Genomic DNA, 14,046 nt, shown 5'->3' on the forward strand with positions numbered 1-14,046 from the left:
TGGGGCTGTTCAGCCTGGAGAAGAGAAGGCTGCGTGGTGACCTCATAGCAGCCTTCCAGTATCTGAAGGGGGTCTACAAGGATGCTGGGGAGGGACTCTTCCTTAGGGACTGTAGTGGTAGGACAAGGGGTAATGGGTTCAAACTTAAACAAGGGAAGTTTACACTAGATATAAGGAAGAAGTTCTTTACAGTGAGGGTGGTGAAGCACTGGAATGGGTTGCCCAGGGAGGTTGTGGATGCTCCATCCCTGGCGGTGTTCAAGGCCAGGTTGGACAGAGCCTTGAGCCACGTGGTTTAGGGCAAGGTGTCCCTGCCCATGGCAGGGGGGTTGGAACTAGATGATCTTAAGGTCCTTTCCAACCCTTACAATTCTATGATTCTATGTTCAGGACTCATCCCCAGGTAACTCTTCCCCATGTGGCAGGAAAAGTAACCAGAGATTAGCTCCATTAGTGCAGCCTCAAGCTCCAAGGCAAAGCTCGTAGGGAATATGAGGATCCAAACTCTGGGCAAACTGGAGTCTTCACTAATTAGAGGAACACTGCCATTGTGTCTAGCAATATTAATCACCTATGTGACCATTAGCTTGCTAGATGATAATGCCACAAAACTGGTATCAAATTAGGATGCAGACATAGCCATTTCCTTGAGAAATACTGGTAACAAGTGAACAGGGGTATGTGTCTCACACTCCAGCCCACAGATCCTGCTGACACACAGCATGTGCTTTACTTCATGCAGATGGGGATGCCCCGCTGAAGAGGACAAGAAATACACACACCATCATTTGCACCAACGGGAGACCCACTGCTTTTTATGCATTAGAAAGACATGACAAGCACAACAAGCCACAAATAAGTGCCACCTGTTCCGTAGGACAGGAATAGAAATGATCCCTGTATGTATCACTTCATGACACTACACAATACAATTATAAAAAAATTCAGTTTACTACCTTCTCTTATTAAAAAAAAAAAAATCTTTAACTTGTTACTCTTATCCATTAAGTTAAAATTGTGTTAAATTAAAATACCTCAAAATTCTCTGTTTAAAGTGTGGATAACACTATCTGTGCTTGCTAAAGAGCATTAACAAGCTGAGAGCCTTCACACATGTTTATCTTACAGAACTTTTTTGGAGTTACAAGCACAAAAATTAGGTAACACAAAAAATGCACGGCGTAGGATGACAACAGTCAACGGTCACACCAAATGCTATTAGCTCCTTAAGAACAGCGTTTTAGACACTCCTGCAAACTGTGGAAGGAGACACCTGCTAGAGGCAAAACCCATTGATTGTGCCTGGAGTAGCTCCCAAATTAATACACTGAGCCTATAATCAGATCTAAGTATGTGGACTCCTACACACATTTGGTGCTCCGCTAAACTCATGAAGAGCCAAGTGAAGACCAAAGCCTCTTTATTTGTAAGCAGTTGGAGGATGAGGTGATGTTTTTAATAAAAACCAACTAAGGATACAAGCAACAAATGGGCAGGAAGAACAGAGTGGCATCCAAAAGATGATTGTGATCCAGTTATCCTGTAATTCACCCAACCAATGCAGAGCACAATCCAGCAACATTTTTATTTGATAAAAAAAGAATAAGAGCAAGTAGATTTGATCAACAAGTTTCTTGCAGGCACCACGGAAGGAGTGAGTCACTCATGAGATAAATGAAACAGGTAAGCAGATTACTTAGCTAGTTTCTTGCAAGCATCACAGAAGCAGATCTTCAGGTAAGTTTTAAAGGTGTACAGGGTTGTGGCTTTGCTGAGCACCTCAGGAAGGGCATTCCCTGAGCAGAAGAAAGCATAGGAAGAAGATGACTGGTATCACTCTGTGGAGTGGGTGGAAGGGACATGACAGAAAGATTTGTTCTGATAGCAGGGTAAGGACCCAGTTATTCAAGATCTGAGGACGCTGTGTTGCTCAAATATACGCAGCAGCTCAAGGAATGAACGGTGTGAGAAGAACTGACAACAGAGGTATCCTAAATGCCACATAACTGGCTACATGGACAACATTAAAGCTGCACAAGTAAATCTGAAGAAATGAAAAGGAAGCTAACATTTTGTGCTAATGTAATAAAGATCAGATATAATTGTCCTGTGTGTAATCCTGGCCAGTGAAGCCACTGGAGAACACCGCCAAGTGTCACAAATATATACCCTCTATATCCTTTCCGACTTTTTTCCAGTAGAAAAGGAAATGTTCATTCCAGATAAATAAATAACATTGCAAACCCAGCAGGCTGTGCTTAAATCTAGGCTCTTCTGGTAATTCACAAGCCTTCTCACTCATGCTTGTACCAGTTTGTGAAATACTGTGTACATTATACAAGGCTAGGATGAATTAGGTTTTAAATCCTGTTATCATTATAAACATCCTTCTCCTCCCAATTCTAAGGTCAAATGTGGGTTTCAGTAGTTTAAAACCCACTAATCTTTAAGATGGATGGCTTTTTACCCTCCATATGACTCAAGGCTGCAAAGCTTTCAGATAGAACAAAGCACTATCTTTTTTAGCTTCAGTAATTCTTACAACAGCTTTTTAGACACAGAATGGAAGGACATAAGGAAGAAGGGGCAGGAAGAAGAAAGAAAACAAATAGCAACTTGAGTCCTGGGACCTCCAACGGGAAATCATGAATTGGAGCTGCACAGGCCAGGGACTGACTTGGTTTAAATGAGTTCCTCTACAGTCAAGAATCTGTACCAAATGATAATCAGAGCTAATGCCTCCAGGCTCTTTTGTTGCCTAGTTTACCATCATAATAAGTTATTAATAGTGAAACATTAAAATATATAGATTTCAAACTGTTTGAACTCTCATTTGTCAGATTCAAGAATGATTTGCATCTCTGATCTCTGCTACTGCCTGTGATCACATTCTGCAAGCAGCAGGCATTCCTTCCCATGTACACTTAACGCCTCTTATTTTAGACTCATTCTCCCCCTCTTGCTATTCTATCATCATAGCTGCAATCTGGGTTGTCCCCTGAATCCCTAATCATCTCCTGAGAAAACTGTTATTAGGACAAGCTGCTCCCCTTTCCATGTGACTTTCCCAAGAATGTTCAGCTTCCAGACTAGTCTCTGGACAGGACATCTCTGGTCCCAGTCACAGCGAAAACAGGGGCCCACCTGTGCTTGGCACCTGCAAACCCTTCCTTAGGGGCCTGTAACCAGCCTGAGTAAAATGATCCAAAACAGCTTCCTAAGAAAAACAAACCCAGAACAAACCGATGCTGTTAACTAGTGTGATTTAACAGGGAAGAAAAGGGTTAGAGGTCCTCACGCTTCCTTACCCTGCGTGACATCCAACTCATACCCTCCCCACTTCTGCATCAAGAATGCAGAAGGCTTCTCCATCAGCCTCTCGGTGTTTGCATCACCTCACAAACAACTGCAGGCAACTTACAGCACCTTTTGCTTTCACAAAGTTAATTTCTACAGGCTTCAGCTTTGGCAAACCATGTGTGTTTATTATACTCACACCTGGAAACAAATCACCCTTCCAGTGGTTCAGCTACTGTTACCCAAGTTTCTTTGAAACTAGTTACTCTGAGGTGTCTTATCTCTGATCATGATGTTACCTTATGTAGCTGGACAGAATAGTACAATGGAGATAAACTTTGATACTTGCAAAGGGGTATCGTCTCCCATCTCTATTCTTTGCTGTTTGTATTTCATTTCTTGTAGGCAGTGAAAATAAGTGACTTTTTAACTTCGTATCGTCAGGGAGTATTTCTGACACTATCATTCAACAGTATGCTCACATGCCTCAATATTGGAACACTATTTTAGACTTTCTATCATAATTTAAAAAGAAACACAATTATTACTTTTTTTTAATTTACAAGAAACAACTTTGGAGCAATCTTAGCAATAGCTTTTTCAGATAGGATAATTCTTGATCCAGAAGCCTTCACAGTTATGACGCATTTCTTGATGTCTGTCCTTCCCAAGATCAAGGATAAAAAGCCATTATACTGCTTACAAGGATGGCATAATTTTCACACAGATTAGAGACTTTTTCTTAGTGTGATTATCAATCATTGCTTAAATTAGACCAACCTTTTCAGTCTTGTCAACTCCTATATTTAACAATTCTACTGAAGTTCCACTAGAGGAAATATAAAACTCTTATTTGGATGCATATTTTTCCCAGTTCTTAAGGTTTCAGAGAAAAGTATGAACACAAGAACCTAACGCAGTCCAAAAACTCAGGAAGCAGAGAGTACAGGAATTTAACTTCATGGTAACTTCATGACTTCTGTTGCAGCATGGGTTTTTAGTAGCTGATGTTTATAAATACGGCCATACATACGGTCATTTCCCTAGTATCCCACGGACAGTTTAGCCTCTGTGGTTGCGGAGTGCTAACACTGGACAGACAAGCCAATCTGTCGTGCACAGCCTGCTCTGACCCTTTGGGATTAGGAGCACATTATTCAGCTACTTAGCCTTCAGCATCAAATTTATTTCAATAGCTGGAGGGCTGCTTGCAGGATCCCAATGTAACAAACCACGCATGGAGTCAACTCATATCCTACTTAGTAACTCCAGTATTCACTGCTGAAAGGACTCTTCCTGGGACCAAGCGGTCCCCTCGGACTACAGCCAGTCCCTGAACTTCCTCATGTTTTGGGCTCAGAAAGGGCTTCTTAGCTGGGCACAGCACTACCCATGATGCCTGGAAAAAGTTTAGCTTGAGCGCAGTGTTCAGTCTAATGAGTCCTCCTCTTTCCTGGAGCCAGCTCAGGTCTAGCTGATGCAGAATGAAGGCACGACCCAAGCTGTCATACGTGGTGTCAGTCTTGTGTCTGCAGCAAACTCCCCATTTGCTGCAGGTTACCAGTTGCAGCTGATATTCCATCCCCAGATAACCATGAGGATTTGGTTGTCTACAAAGGTTGTCTACATTTGCTTGTGGAAGCATTATGTCTGTACAAATAATTAGGTTTAATTATTCAAAGTGATTCGGTTGGGGTTAAGTGCAAAAAATACAAAGAAAACTAGATTTTCCAATTTATGTCATATAATTCAGTGTCCCAGGTTGTGAGGCTGTTATCTCTACATCATCGGAAGTTTGACAACTGGTTGGACATGCTATACCAAACTTGGAGAGAATGCTGTACGTAAACAGATCCTTAAGTTTGCTCCCTGTGACAATGACACTGGTTTTACCCATATTGTTCTAAGCTTCTATTTTTATTTCTTTCATTGCAGCACAACACAAGTTTTTGTTCTTCATTGGGTCACATTCCTTCAGATGATTTCCCATTACATGTAAGTATTATGAGAAAAAAAAACCCCAAAAAACCAAACCAGAACAAAAACCAACCAAGAAACGAAAAACCAAACAAAAACACCCCAACAAATCCCACAATAAAAAACCAAAAAACCACAAACCCACACACAAAGAAAACCCCACAATTCATGCTCAAAATACAGATTCACAATTTTGAGCTTTTATCTACAGACCTCAGCATCCTTTCACATACCCACTGACTCCTTCCATTATGGGAGACACGAACCTCCTTGTGGACAAACGTTCCCTTAATTTGTAAGATCCTGACTTCCTGAGAAAAATAAGTAACAGGAGTAAAAGGGTGTATGTGAGCAAGCGCTGAGGGGAAAGCACACACACCATCTATCTAATACCAGAAAACGGACCATAACAGCTATTGGCAGTGCAGCAAGAGAACACCACAAAAACGCTACGCACAGTAAGCTTAAGTTAAGCAGCAAAGTAAATCCAGGAAATAGTTCACTTGCTGCTTCTTGATAAACATTTTGTTACTTTATGCAAGTTCAAGTTGGTGATTTCTACCCTGCAAGAGCGAGATTTAAGGTCTGGAGTGCATGTTTGTTCACTAAACCACACAAATCATGACAAACACGAGCATCAGAAGGAAACCATAAAGAAATGAGATGGTAGCAAGACAAAAGGTGGGAGGATGAGTAATGGGCGGCTCTGAAAGGACATGTTAATCTCCTCACTAGAGGAAAAAAAACCCTTGCTTGATGATGACAGGTTATTGTAAAATTATATCCCATCACTTGGATATTATTCCAACACACCATGCTGACTGCTAGCATGGTTTTGGCTTTAGAACCATCACTGTCAATTATCTCAGAATAATTTACCACTAAATCTAAATATAAAAGCACAAAGTATCTCTTAACATATGCAATATAATTGCTCCATAACCAACACAAAATTATGTACATACTTTTAAGCAGACACTGAAAAATACTAAAAAAAGTAATTGCTATCCATATGTTTACATGAATACCTCACCGGTCTTCTTTCAATGTAACATAAAAATGCTGTATCAGCCTCTGACTCCACAAGCTATTTTTATTTCCTGACCTCTTATGTCTCCACAGTGACCTAAATATTCAAGTAACTTTACAGAGGAACAGTCACACTTTTCTTGGTGAAGTTATAGACAGTACAGCTTATATCAGTGGGAGTGATACATTTATAATCGTACTTGTGAGAACAACATACAGAAGGTTGGGGTCATAAGCTGTTGGCTTCTTCAGCGTGTGTAACCAACTCATGGGTACTAATTTAATCATGGCTTTTAGATAGCCCATAAGCCCAATGTCAGTATGTAAACAAGAAAATCAGTCAGCTGCCATTAAGCCAGTACACTGCTAATGACAAATGTATTCTATTCAACATTTTGTTAAAAATAGAAAACCACTACCAGGTAGTTATAAACTGTGGGCTTTGAACTTACAGGTGGAAGTGCTCGTGGTTAATCTGGATATAAAGTTTAACATGAAAAACACCAGTGCTTTTAAATACATTAAATAAACCAAACCAGACAAAAATCTCACATTCTTGTCCTTCTTTTTCCTATTCCTTCCCAGTTCTCCTTCACATTTCCCGTTTTCTCTCTCTACAACAGCCAAAATATTAAATGGTAACAATTTGTTCACAGATCACGTAGGAGTTTTGAAACATCCTCTTCCTTCCTGACTGTATACACAGAACTAAGATATTGGATTTTCGGTACCAACTAGCTAATACGTTCTGAAATCGCAAACAGCTACTTGGGAAGCTGTGATGAAGCAACCAGGCCCTAAGACTTTAAGGGCTCTGAAACAGGGACTGTGTGCTCTAGCCAATTGCAGTCCCAATCACAACCAACAGCCGGAGAGGAAAGGAGTTAGCTATGCCACTGCTGCACCACGTGGTCAGAAGATTATATTGAAGTAGGGATGCAGGAGACTCTTTGCAGAGAATTTATATTCTGCTAATGTATTTCTACAGCTACACAGGAAGGTGTAATTCCATGATCCTTGCTGCCTTTCTGCCACAACCGGCTCATCTCCTACCTCTCATCGCTCTTCTATCCCATGCCTTCCACCTCCAAAAATACCTCATTAATTCCTCCTGAAAGAAAACCTGCACAGTACAAAGTGGTCTTGCTCACTTCTTGAGCTTGCCTTTTCTCCACCGTTCCTACAATTCCCTCTTCTATCCTCCTCACACATACAGATGTTTGTCATCTGCTCTCAAACTACTCCACAGGCTTAGTGACAGCATCCTACAGAGATCTCTGTCACAGCCATTCTCAGCCCTTCTCATCCTTCTCCATAAACACGTCCTTCCTGATTCAGTCTCCTTCATTAAAAGCATTCTTAGACATTCTCATTTAAAATAGGAACCTTGACCCCACTAATTACCATCCCACTTCCTTTTCCTTTCCAAAGTCAGTAACTACACTGTTCCAACAGCTGGAAAATATGCACGATGAAATCGGACAAAGGAATGCCGAGCAATCTGCATCCCATCCTAGTACTCCAACAAAACCACTCTTAATGACTCTGTAGTGATGTCTCCCTGGCCAGTGCTCAGAAACACTCTTCCATCTTCCTTCATGTATCTTTCACAAAATTTCTTGAATTCTTGACCTCCCTTGGTTTTGTAGCTGCAAACCCCATTGTGTCTTCATTCCTAATGGCTATTTCATCACGTTCCTCTGAGGGTCTTGCTCACTCAGCAAGTTTTTTTGTTGCTTCACTTATTTTCATCCATTCATTGTAGCAATGTTGCTGCAAAGATCCTCCTCCTAACCTGTAACACTGATCATGCAACTGCTGGTATTTAGTTTCCCCTCCATATTGGAACAGCACTTTCAAGGCCTTGTTTTTAACTATTATTATTACATATACTCACTCTTCAGAGGTGTCCTGCCTCTGACTGAACTCTCCTATCAGCCTTCATCTCTCAATTTTCAAGCAAGTCTTGAATAAGCTTAGAAGGGCTCCTTGTAAATCTCTGCAAAACTAATGAAAGGCTTCAAAACCTTCCTTCTGAATGATGCATACCAAAACCATACAACTGCTAACAGAACTTGGACAGCAGTATTTTAACAATATTGCTTGAAATATTTCCAATAAAACCATAAACATTTGTAGTATGAAGTTCAGCTCGTGTATTAGCACTGGAAACAAAAGACCTAATCCAAAAGAAGAACAGGCCCAAGGGAGTCCATGGAAATCAACATGCCAGCAATTCTACCCTTAGCCTGTAGAGATCTATACGGTCTTCAGTTTCCAGCTGTATTTACATACAGCGGGTTTCTGTTACTAGTCTAAAAGTTTATCTCAGCATTTAAACTAGCATGTAATGTTTCACTGACACATAATTCCAGTAACCTGATCTTGTAGTTGAAATCATACACCTACTATCACTACAGCTAAGTAAAAGACACCTTTAAACAAAACATCCTAAAGTCATCAAGCACAGTCTTGGATGCAGGAATTTTTCTCTTTGTCAGTCAAAGACAATTTATATCAGCTTTCAGAAAACCTCACATGCTATCAAGTTGTCTCAGCATCTCCTTAGAGGTCCTCAATGTGAAAAGGATGGTATCAGCCATGTTATGTTCCAGTCTTGCAAGCTACTGCCCTCAAAACACTTGAGTGACAATCTAACCAGATGCACAGGACGGGGCGGATAGGGGAAAGAAGAGTTAAACTTCAGGCTTAAAGCTTTCCGCTTTTATTTTTCCACTTGTACTTCCTCAAAGCAAAATAGAAGCCTAACCATCACCCCACCATTCCCCACTTTTACCCAAAATTAGCCAGGACAAAAACTTAATGGATCTTAAGCATGCACTTAAAGACAAACAAACTTTTTTGAGGGACCTGCTGAAGTGCTGCACTGAATAAATGTTTGCTTTCCTGCTTTTCTTGAACTGAGGCCTGTACCATTACACTATGATTTAGCAGGCCTCCTTTTTAAAATGTGTTATGTCACCCGAGTTGGTGTCAGGCACTGCACTCTTAAAATTTAAAGAGACTGACTGCATGATATAAGTGCTATTGATGCCAAAGGCCTCTGAGGAAACAGTGCAGGAGTTTCTGGTTGGGACGAAGCTCTGGACTCACTTTGGTTCACCTTGGAAGGTCTGTTATTTCCAGAGAAGGCAAAACACAGAGCTGGCAATATGCTAATGGAAAACAACCTGTTGGAGAGATCAGAGACAGCACCTGCAGAAGGCCGTCTGTACCTCCCAGGCAAAAACAGGACTAAGTAGTTTGGAAGAGAGTTTACAGAGGCATACAGGCTTTAAAAAATAAGACAACCAATAGTAAACCAAAAATCTGTCCACGTTACATATTTTGTGGTATAATAAAAAGTTTTTAAGAACAGAAGAGATGAAGCAGCTCCTTCTCAAGCAGGTGGTAATGCTAGCTCTTAGAGGAAAAGGTGGACAGGTACCAAACCATAGTGGACCAACCAGGTCAATACAGCAGGGAGGCAGAGACACTGCAGGCCAGAGTTCCAGTATATAAGCCATATTACTGGGACAGTTGAAAGACTCAAACACAGCTAGAAATCTAATTTAAAAGGAATAGTCACAAGGGACAAGAGTTGAAAATGCAGTCTGACCCAAGACATGAATCATCTCTTTTCTCTAGAACTAGATAGCTGTAGATGAAGATCACCTTGTGAAAGTCATGCTTGCTTCCAATCTAAATGGCTATCAGCTTAAATACTTCATTTAAAATCAGAAATGTTTTTTAAACTCACAATTAGTAGGGATAGCACCTGGTCTATAAGAGTCAACCAGCTCTTTGACTTCTGTGAGACATGAATCCAACTTTGAGGATGGACACTGAAAATGCATTTTTCAAGAAAACTTTAAATTTGAGTTTTGGTTTGAGGAATAGTAAAAATAATGGCCAAACATAAAATACCCAACCAAACCCAACCCTCAACTTTATAAGCAAAGCTATAGCACAAAGAGGAAACAACTCCAAAGGAAACAGTTGTACATGTAAATTTGTTATTTGCTAATATGCAAACAACTCCTGGAAAAAGAAAAATTAACCAAAACATACTGCTGAAGACTCCCTTGATCATTTTAAATGGAAGTGAACTACCGCACACATACACCATACTTCCACAGGACTTTCTTTTTTTTTTTTTCCTGAAGTCTGGAAAAAAAATAATCAGATCTGACATCAGCAAATGACAGAACATCCACCAGCTGGAATGGCCACAGGAAAGAGCCCAGGCAGGCGGAAGCCCTCCGCAGAGTTAAAATACAGGAGTAATGCAGAATATACTACAAGGAAACACCTGTCGGTTCTCTCTGTGGTTCATGTAGATGCTGAGATGCAACTCCACTTGGCAGTGCGTCTGAGTTCTGAGGATTTCCAAGGACTGTTCTTCATGACGTGTCATTAAAAAAGTGAGAAATGCAGCACAGCTCTTTATGCTGCGGAAGGTTTGCTTTTATATATATATTCCACATCTAAATAAAAAAACATTCTGGAAAGCACTGTGCTTGATATAGATACTTCTCTAACAGTGAAACTGTTTCAAAAGAATAATATCCATCTCCATAGCACATTTGATGCATCTGCATATAAAAACCCAAACATGAATTCTATTTGACTTACAAAATGTCAATAAACTGGCTGAAAACACAGCCTCCTGACACAACCACTTCTATTGATTTTGAGCTGCAAGCAGGAAAAGGGCAAGCAGAAGTTAGCTTAAATGCAAATATTTCCAATATGTTTCTTATTGCCAGTTATCACGTCAGTTGCACAAGTCTATTGGATGTGACTGATAATTTACTGTGGGAAAGGAGGAGGTAGGTCTAGATAAGAGTTTCACTGAGGTAGAAAAAGATTTGTTGCAACAACTTGGTTCCTGTTGTAAAGCCAGTGTTTGGAGTTCAGGACCTTGGCTTCTGTTCATCAGAGCACTTAAAAATTTGTTTAATTCCAGTGGTTTCTGTAAGAGTTAAATATGTTTTTAGGTATTTTACTGAATAGCAGTACAATTATTTGTATTACAATACAGATATTACTCAAGGGAACAATTATGTCTCGTGGGTCTCCTGGGTAAAGCACATGCACACAGAGGGAAAAAAAAAAAAATCAATTTCAATAGACACTAAAAATAGATTACTTTTCCGAGAGAGACGAAAACCTTTTCCTCGTATTCGAGCTTCTGTTTAGGTTTATAGTTCATCGATGTTAACAAGGCTATTAATATAGAGTAACATTTTATTGCTTAGTCTGTTCTTAAATGTGTATTTTAGAGAAAACCCTTCCCACAGCATCTTCCAGCCTCCATTCTATATGCCAGTTCCTAGGCTTCTCTGTTGACAAAATACTAGGATTTCCTTGGCTTTGCAGGTAGAAAAGAAGAAAGTACAATGAATTAACACCACTAGTAGTTTAAAAAACCAAAGCACCAGTCGTGCTGCAAGTGAACCACCACATTTTCATTTCCTTTGCAATTTCTCAAGAAGTCTTGACACCTCATTACAAAATTCAGCAGAGTAGGTCTTCCCTTAAAACTACCTCAGCACAAATAGGCAAAATAACCAGAAATGCAGGTTCAGTTGGAGCACAACAACAGTTACTCTCCTACTGCATATCCAGCTTCTCGTTTGAAAGATAAAAGAGGAGAAAGTAAACTAAGATTTTATAGTCTAAATGAACTAGGTCCTTGTGAAACCGTTCACATCAGGCAGTCGCAGGACTATACTTACTACAATGGCAGGTACTGACAATCACATAATATTCGTGTAGATTTCCCTGGTGCAAGCATAAGCCTGAAGTAATAAAAAAAGAGAAGGATTCAGAGATACTTCACCGTAGTCCAGAATGTTTCTGCTGATGGTTGGAGGTTTTTGAACTGCGCAGTCCTAGTTTACACATAATTGGGGCATTTCACAGAGCTAGTAAAGGAAGCAACAAATCATAGAATCATAGAACGGTTAGGGTAAAGGACCTTAAGATCGTCTAGTTAAGAAACTCCATAAATGTTCTCTAGTGTCTGACTGTGAAGGGGAAAAAGCGAGTGACTATTGCACGAGTTTAGTCCACGCAAAAAAGTTAAGTTCGAAAGAAATCTTTTTGGTATTGTACATTTATTTAAAGGCCCGTTATGGATTGTTTTCACATAATTCCGCTTACCAAAGAAACATAATTCTTTTTGGGAAACCCCTCAAACATCACAATTATTTCCAAAAATTGATTCAAGCTTTTACAGACATAGCTAAGTGTGCTTCAAATGCGAAAACAACAGCCCAACCCGCACTGGAGGTTTCCGAAAGTGCAAACCCGATACAGTAATTATCGAAAGAAGGGAAACGTTTTATGGTAAGATACGATAAACCCTTACGCAACCCTCAGGCGTTGCCTTGGGCGGCAATCTGCGCTAATTTGCGATTGATTTTCCCCCAAAACGGCTGGGTGAAGCCCTCCTCCTCCTCAGCCGGCCCGGCCCCTGCCCTCCCCGACCCCCCTCCAGGGGCTTCCCTCCATTGTTCTCGCGGCCAGAACTCATCCTCGCGGTGTGCGTCCCGGGCAGTGAGAGCGGTCCCGCCGGGAAGGGGAACCCCCACCACAACCCGGCAGGACCGCGGCCGCTCCCGGGGCAGCAGCGGACAGAGCTCCGCCAGCCGTGCCCCGCGCTGCGCCCCGGTCCTCCCCGCTCGGACACGCGATGACTGTGCAGGATTCCCGGCTTCGGGGCAGTTTTCACTCCGGCGGTGGGGGGCGGCCGCGGCTCCCTGGCAGGTGCCCCGCCGGGCGGGAGGCGGCCGCGGGGGCAGCGGCGGGAGAGCCGGCAGGGGCCGCCCTCAGGCGGTGGCGGGCCCGGTTGCCCGGGTTACGGCGAGGCCCGGCCCGGCCCGCGGGTGAGAGCCCCGGCCCCGCACCGCACAGCCCCGCGGGCACGCCCCCGGCCCGGCACACTGCAGGCCGGCCCCGCTGAGCCCGGCGGGCGCCCCCTTCCCCTCCCGCCCCACTTTGCCCCGCGCTCACGGCCCCCGGCGCTCGGCACGGTCGCCTCCCCGGCATTGTGTGCCCCCCGCCGCCGGCCGGCAGCACCTGCCAGCTCCCGGCCGCTCTCCCGCTGCCCCGCACCTACCAGACGGAGCCGTAGGCGCCGGAGCCGACGGGGGTGAGGTTCTGGTAGCGCTGGGGCACCTCCCACACCGTCTTGTTCAGCTCCTGCCGGTAGAAGCTGCCGCGCTCGCACATTTTGCCGGAGCCGCCAGCAGCAGCAGCGGCAGCCGCCTCTCAGCCGGGGCGGGGAGCAAGGCGGACACGACCGGCGCCGGCGGGGAGGAGGGACCGGGAGGGGAAGGGGAGGGGAAGGCGGGAGGCCGAGGGGGTGGGGGCAGCGTCCGGGGCCGGGGGGCGCCCGGCGCACAGGCCGCGGAGGCCCGGGGCGGCCCCCGGTGTCCTCCGCGGGGGGTGCGGGGTGTGGCGGAGCGCGGGTCCCGCCCCGCAGTGGTCGGCATCGCTGCCGGAGCGGCGGCTGGCACCGCCCGAGCGGAGCGTGCGGGCGGGGGAGGACACCTGGCCCTTGGCCTGCCATCCCGCAGGGTTTCAAAGCGTTGCCCACACTTTTCCTGTTTGGCCTGAAGCTCTCCTCGCCCGGGGGGGGGGAGCAGCGGCGGAGGCGGTGACCCTGCGGCGGGGCTCGCCGGGACATCGCCCGTGGACCGCCGGGCCAGCAGCGGCCCACGCCCGCTGACGGAG

The 14,046-nt window shown here is 43.7% G+C and overlaps 1 protein-coding gene across 2 annotated transcripts in view; it reads right to left on the bottom strand.

The window, feature by feature from the left end:
* The window catches only part of MAPK11 (mitogen-activated protein kinase 11), a 35,325-nt gene extending 21,556 nt beyond the window's left edge, over positions 1-13,769 (bottom strand). The window contains exon 1 of one of the 2 annotated variants that reach the window (XM_030478310.1): positions 13,430-13,769. In XM_030478310.1, coding sequence (XP_030334170.1) covers positions 13,430-13,542 — 113 coding nt within the window. In that variant the 5' untranslated portion in view covers positions 13,543-13,769. Of the gene's footprint in view, positions 1-12,148; positions 12,229-13,429 lie in introns of those variants that run through there. The other variant, XM_030478311.1, reaches the window with a different exon arrangement.
* Positions 13,770-14,046: the final 277 nt, after the last annotated feature.

The sequence above is a fragment of the Strigops habroptila genome, chromosome 3 (assembly GCF_004027225.2).
Source record: "Strigops habroptila isolate Jane chromosome 3, bStrHab1.2.pri, whole genome shotgun sequence".
NCBI lineage: Eukaryota > Metazoa > Chordata > Aves > Psittaciformes > Psittacidae > Strigops > Strigops habroptila.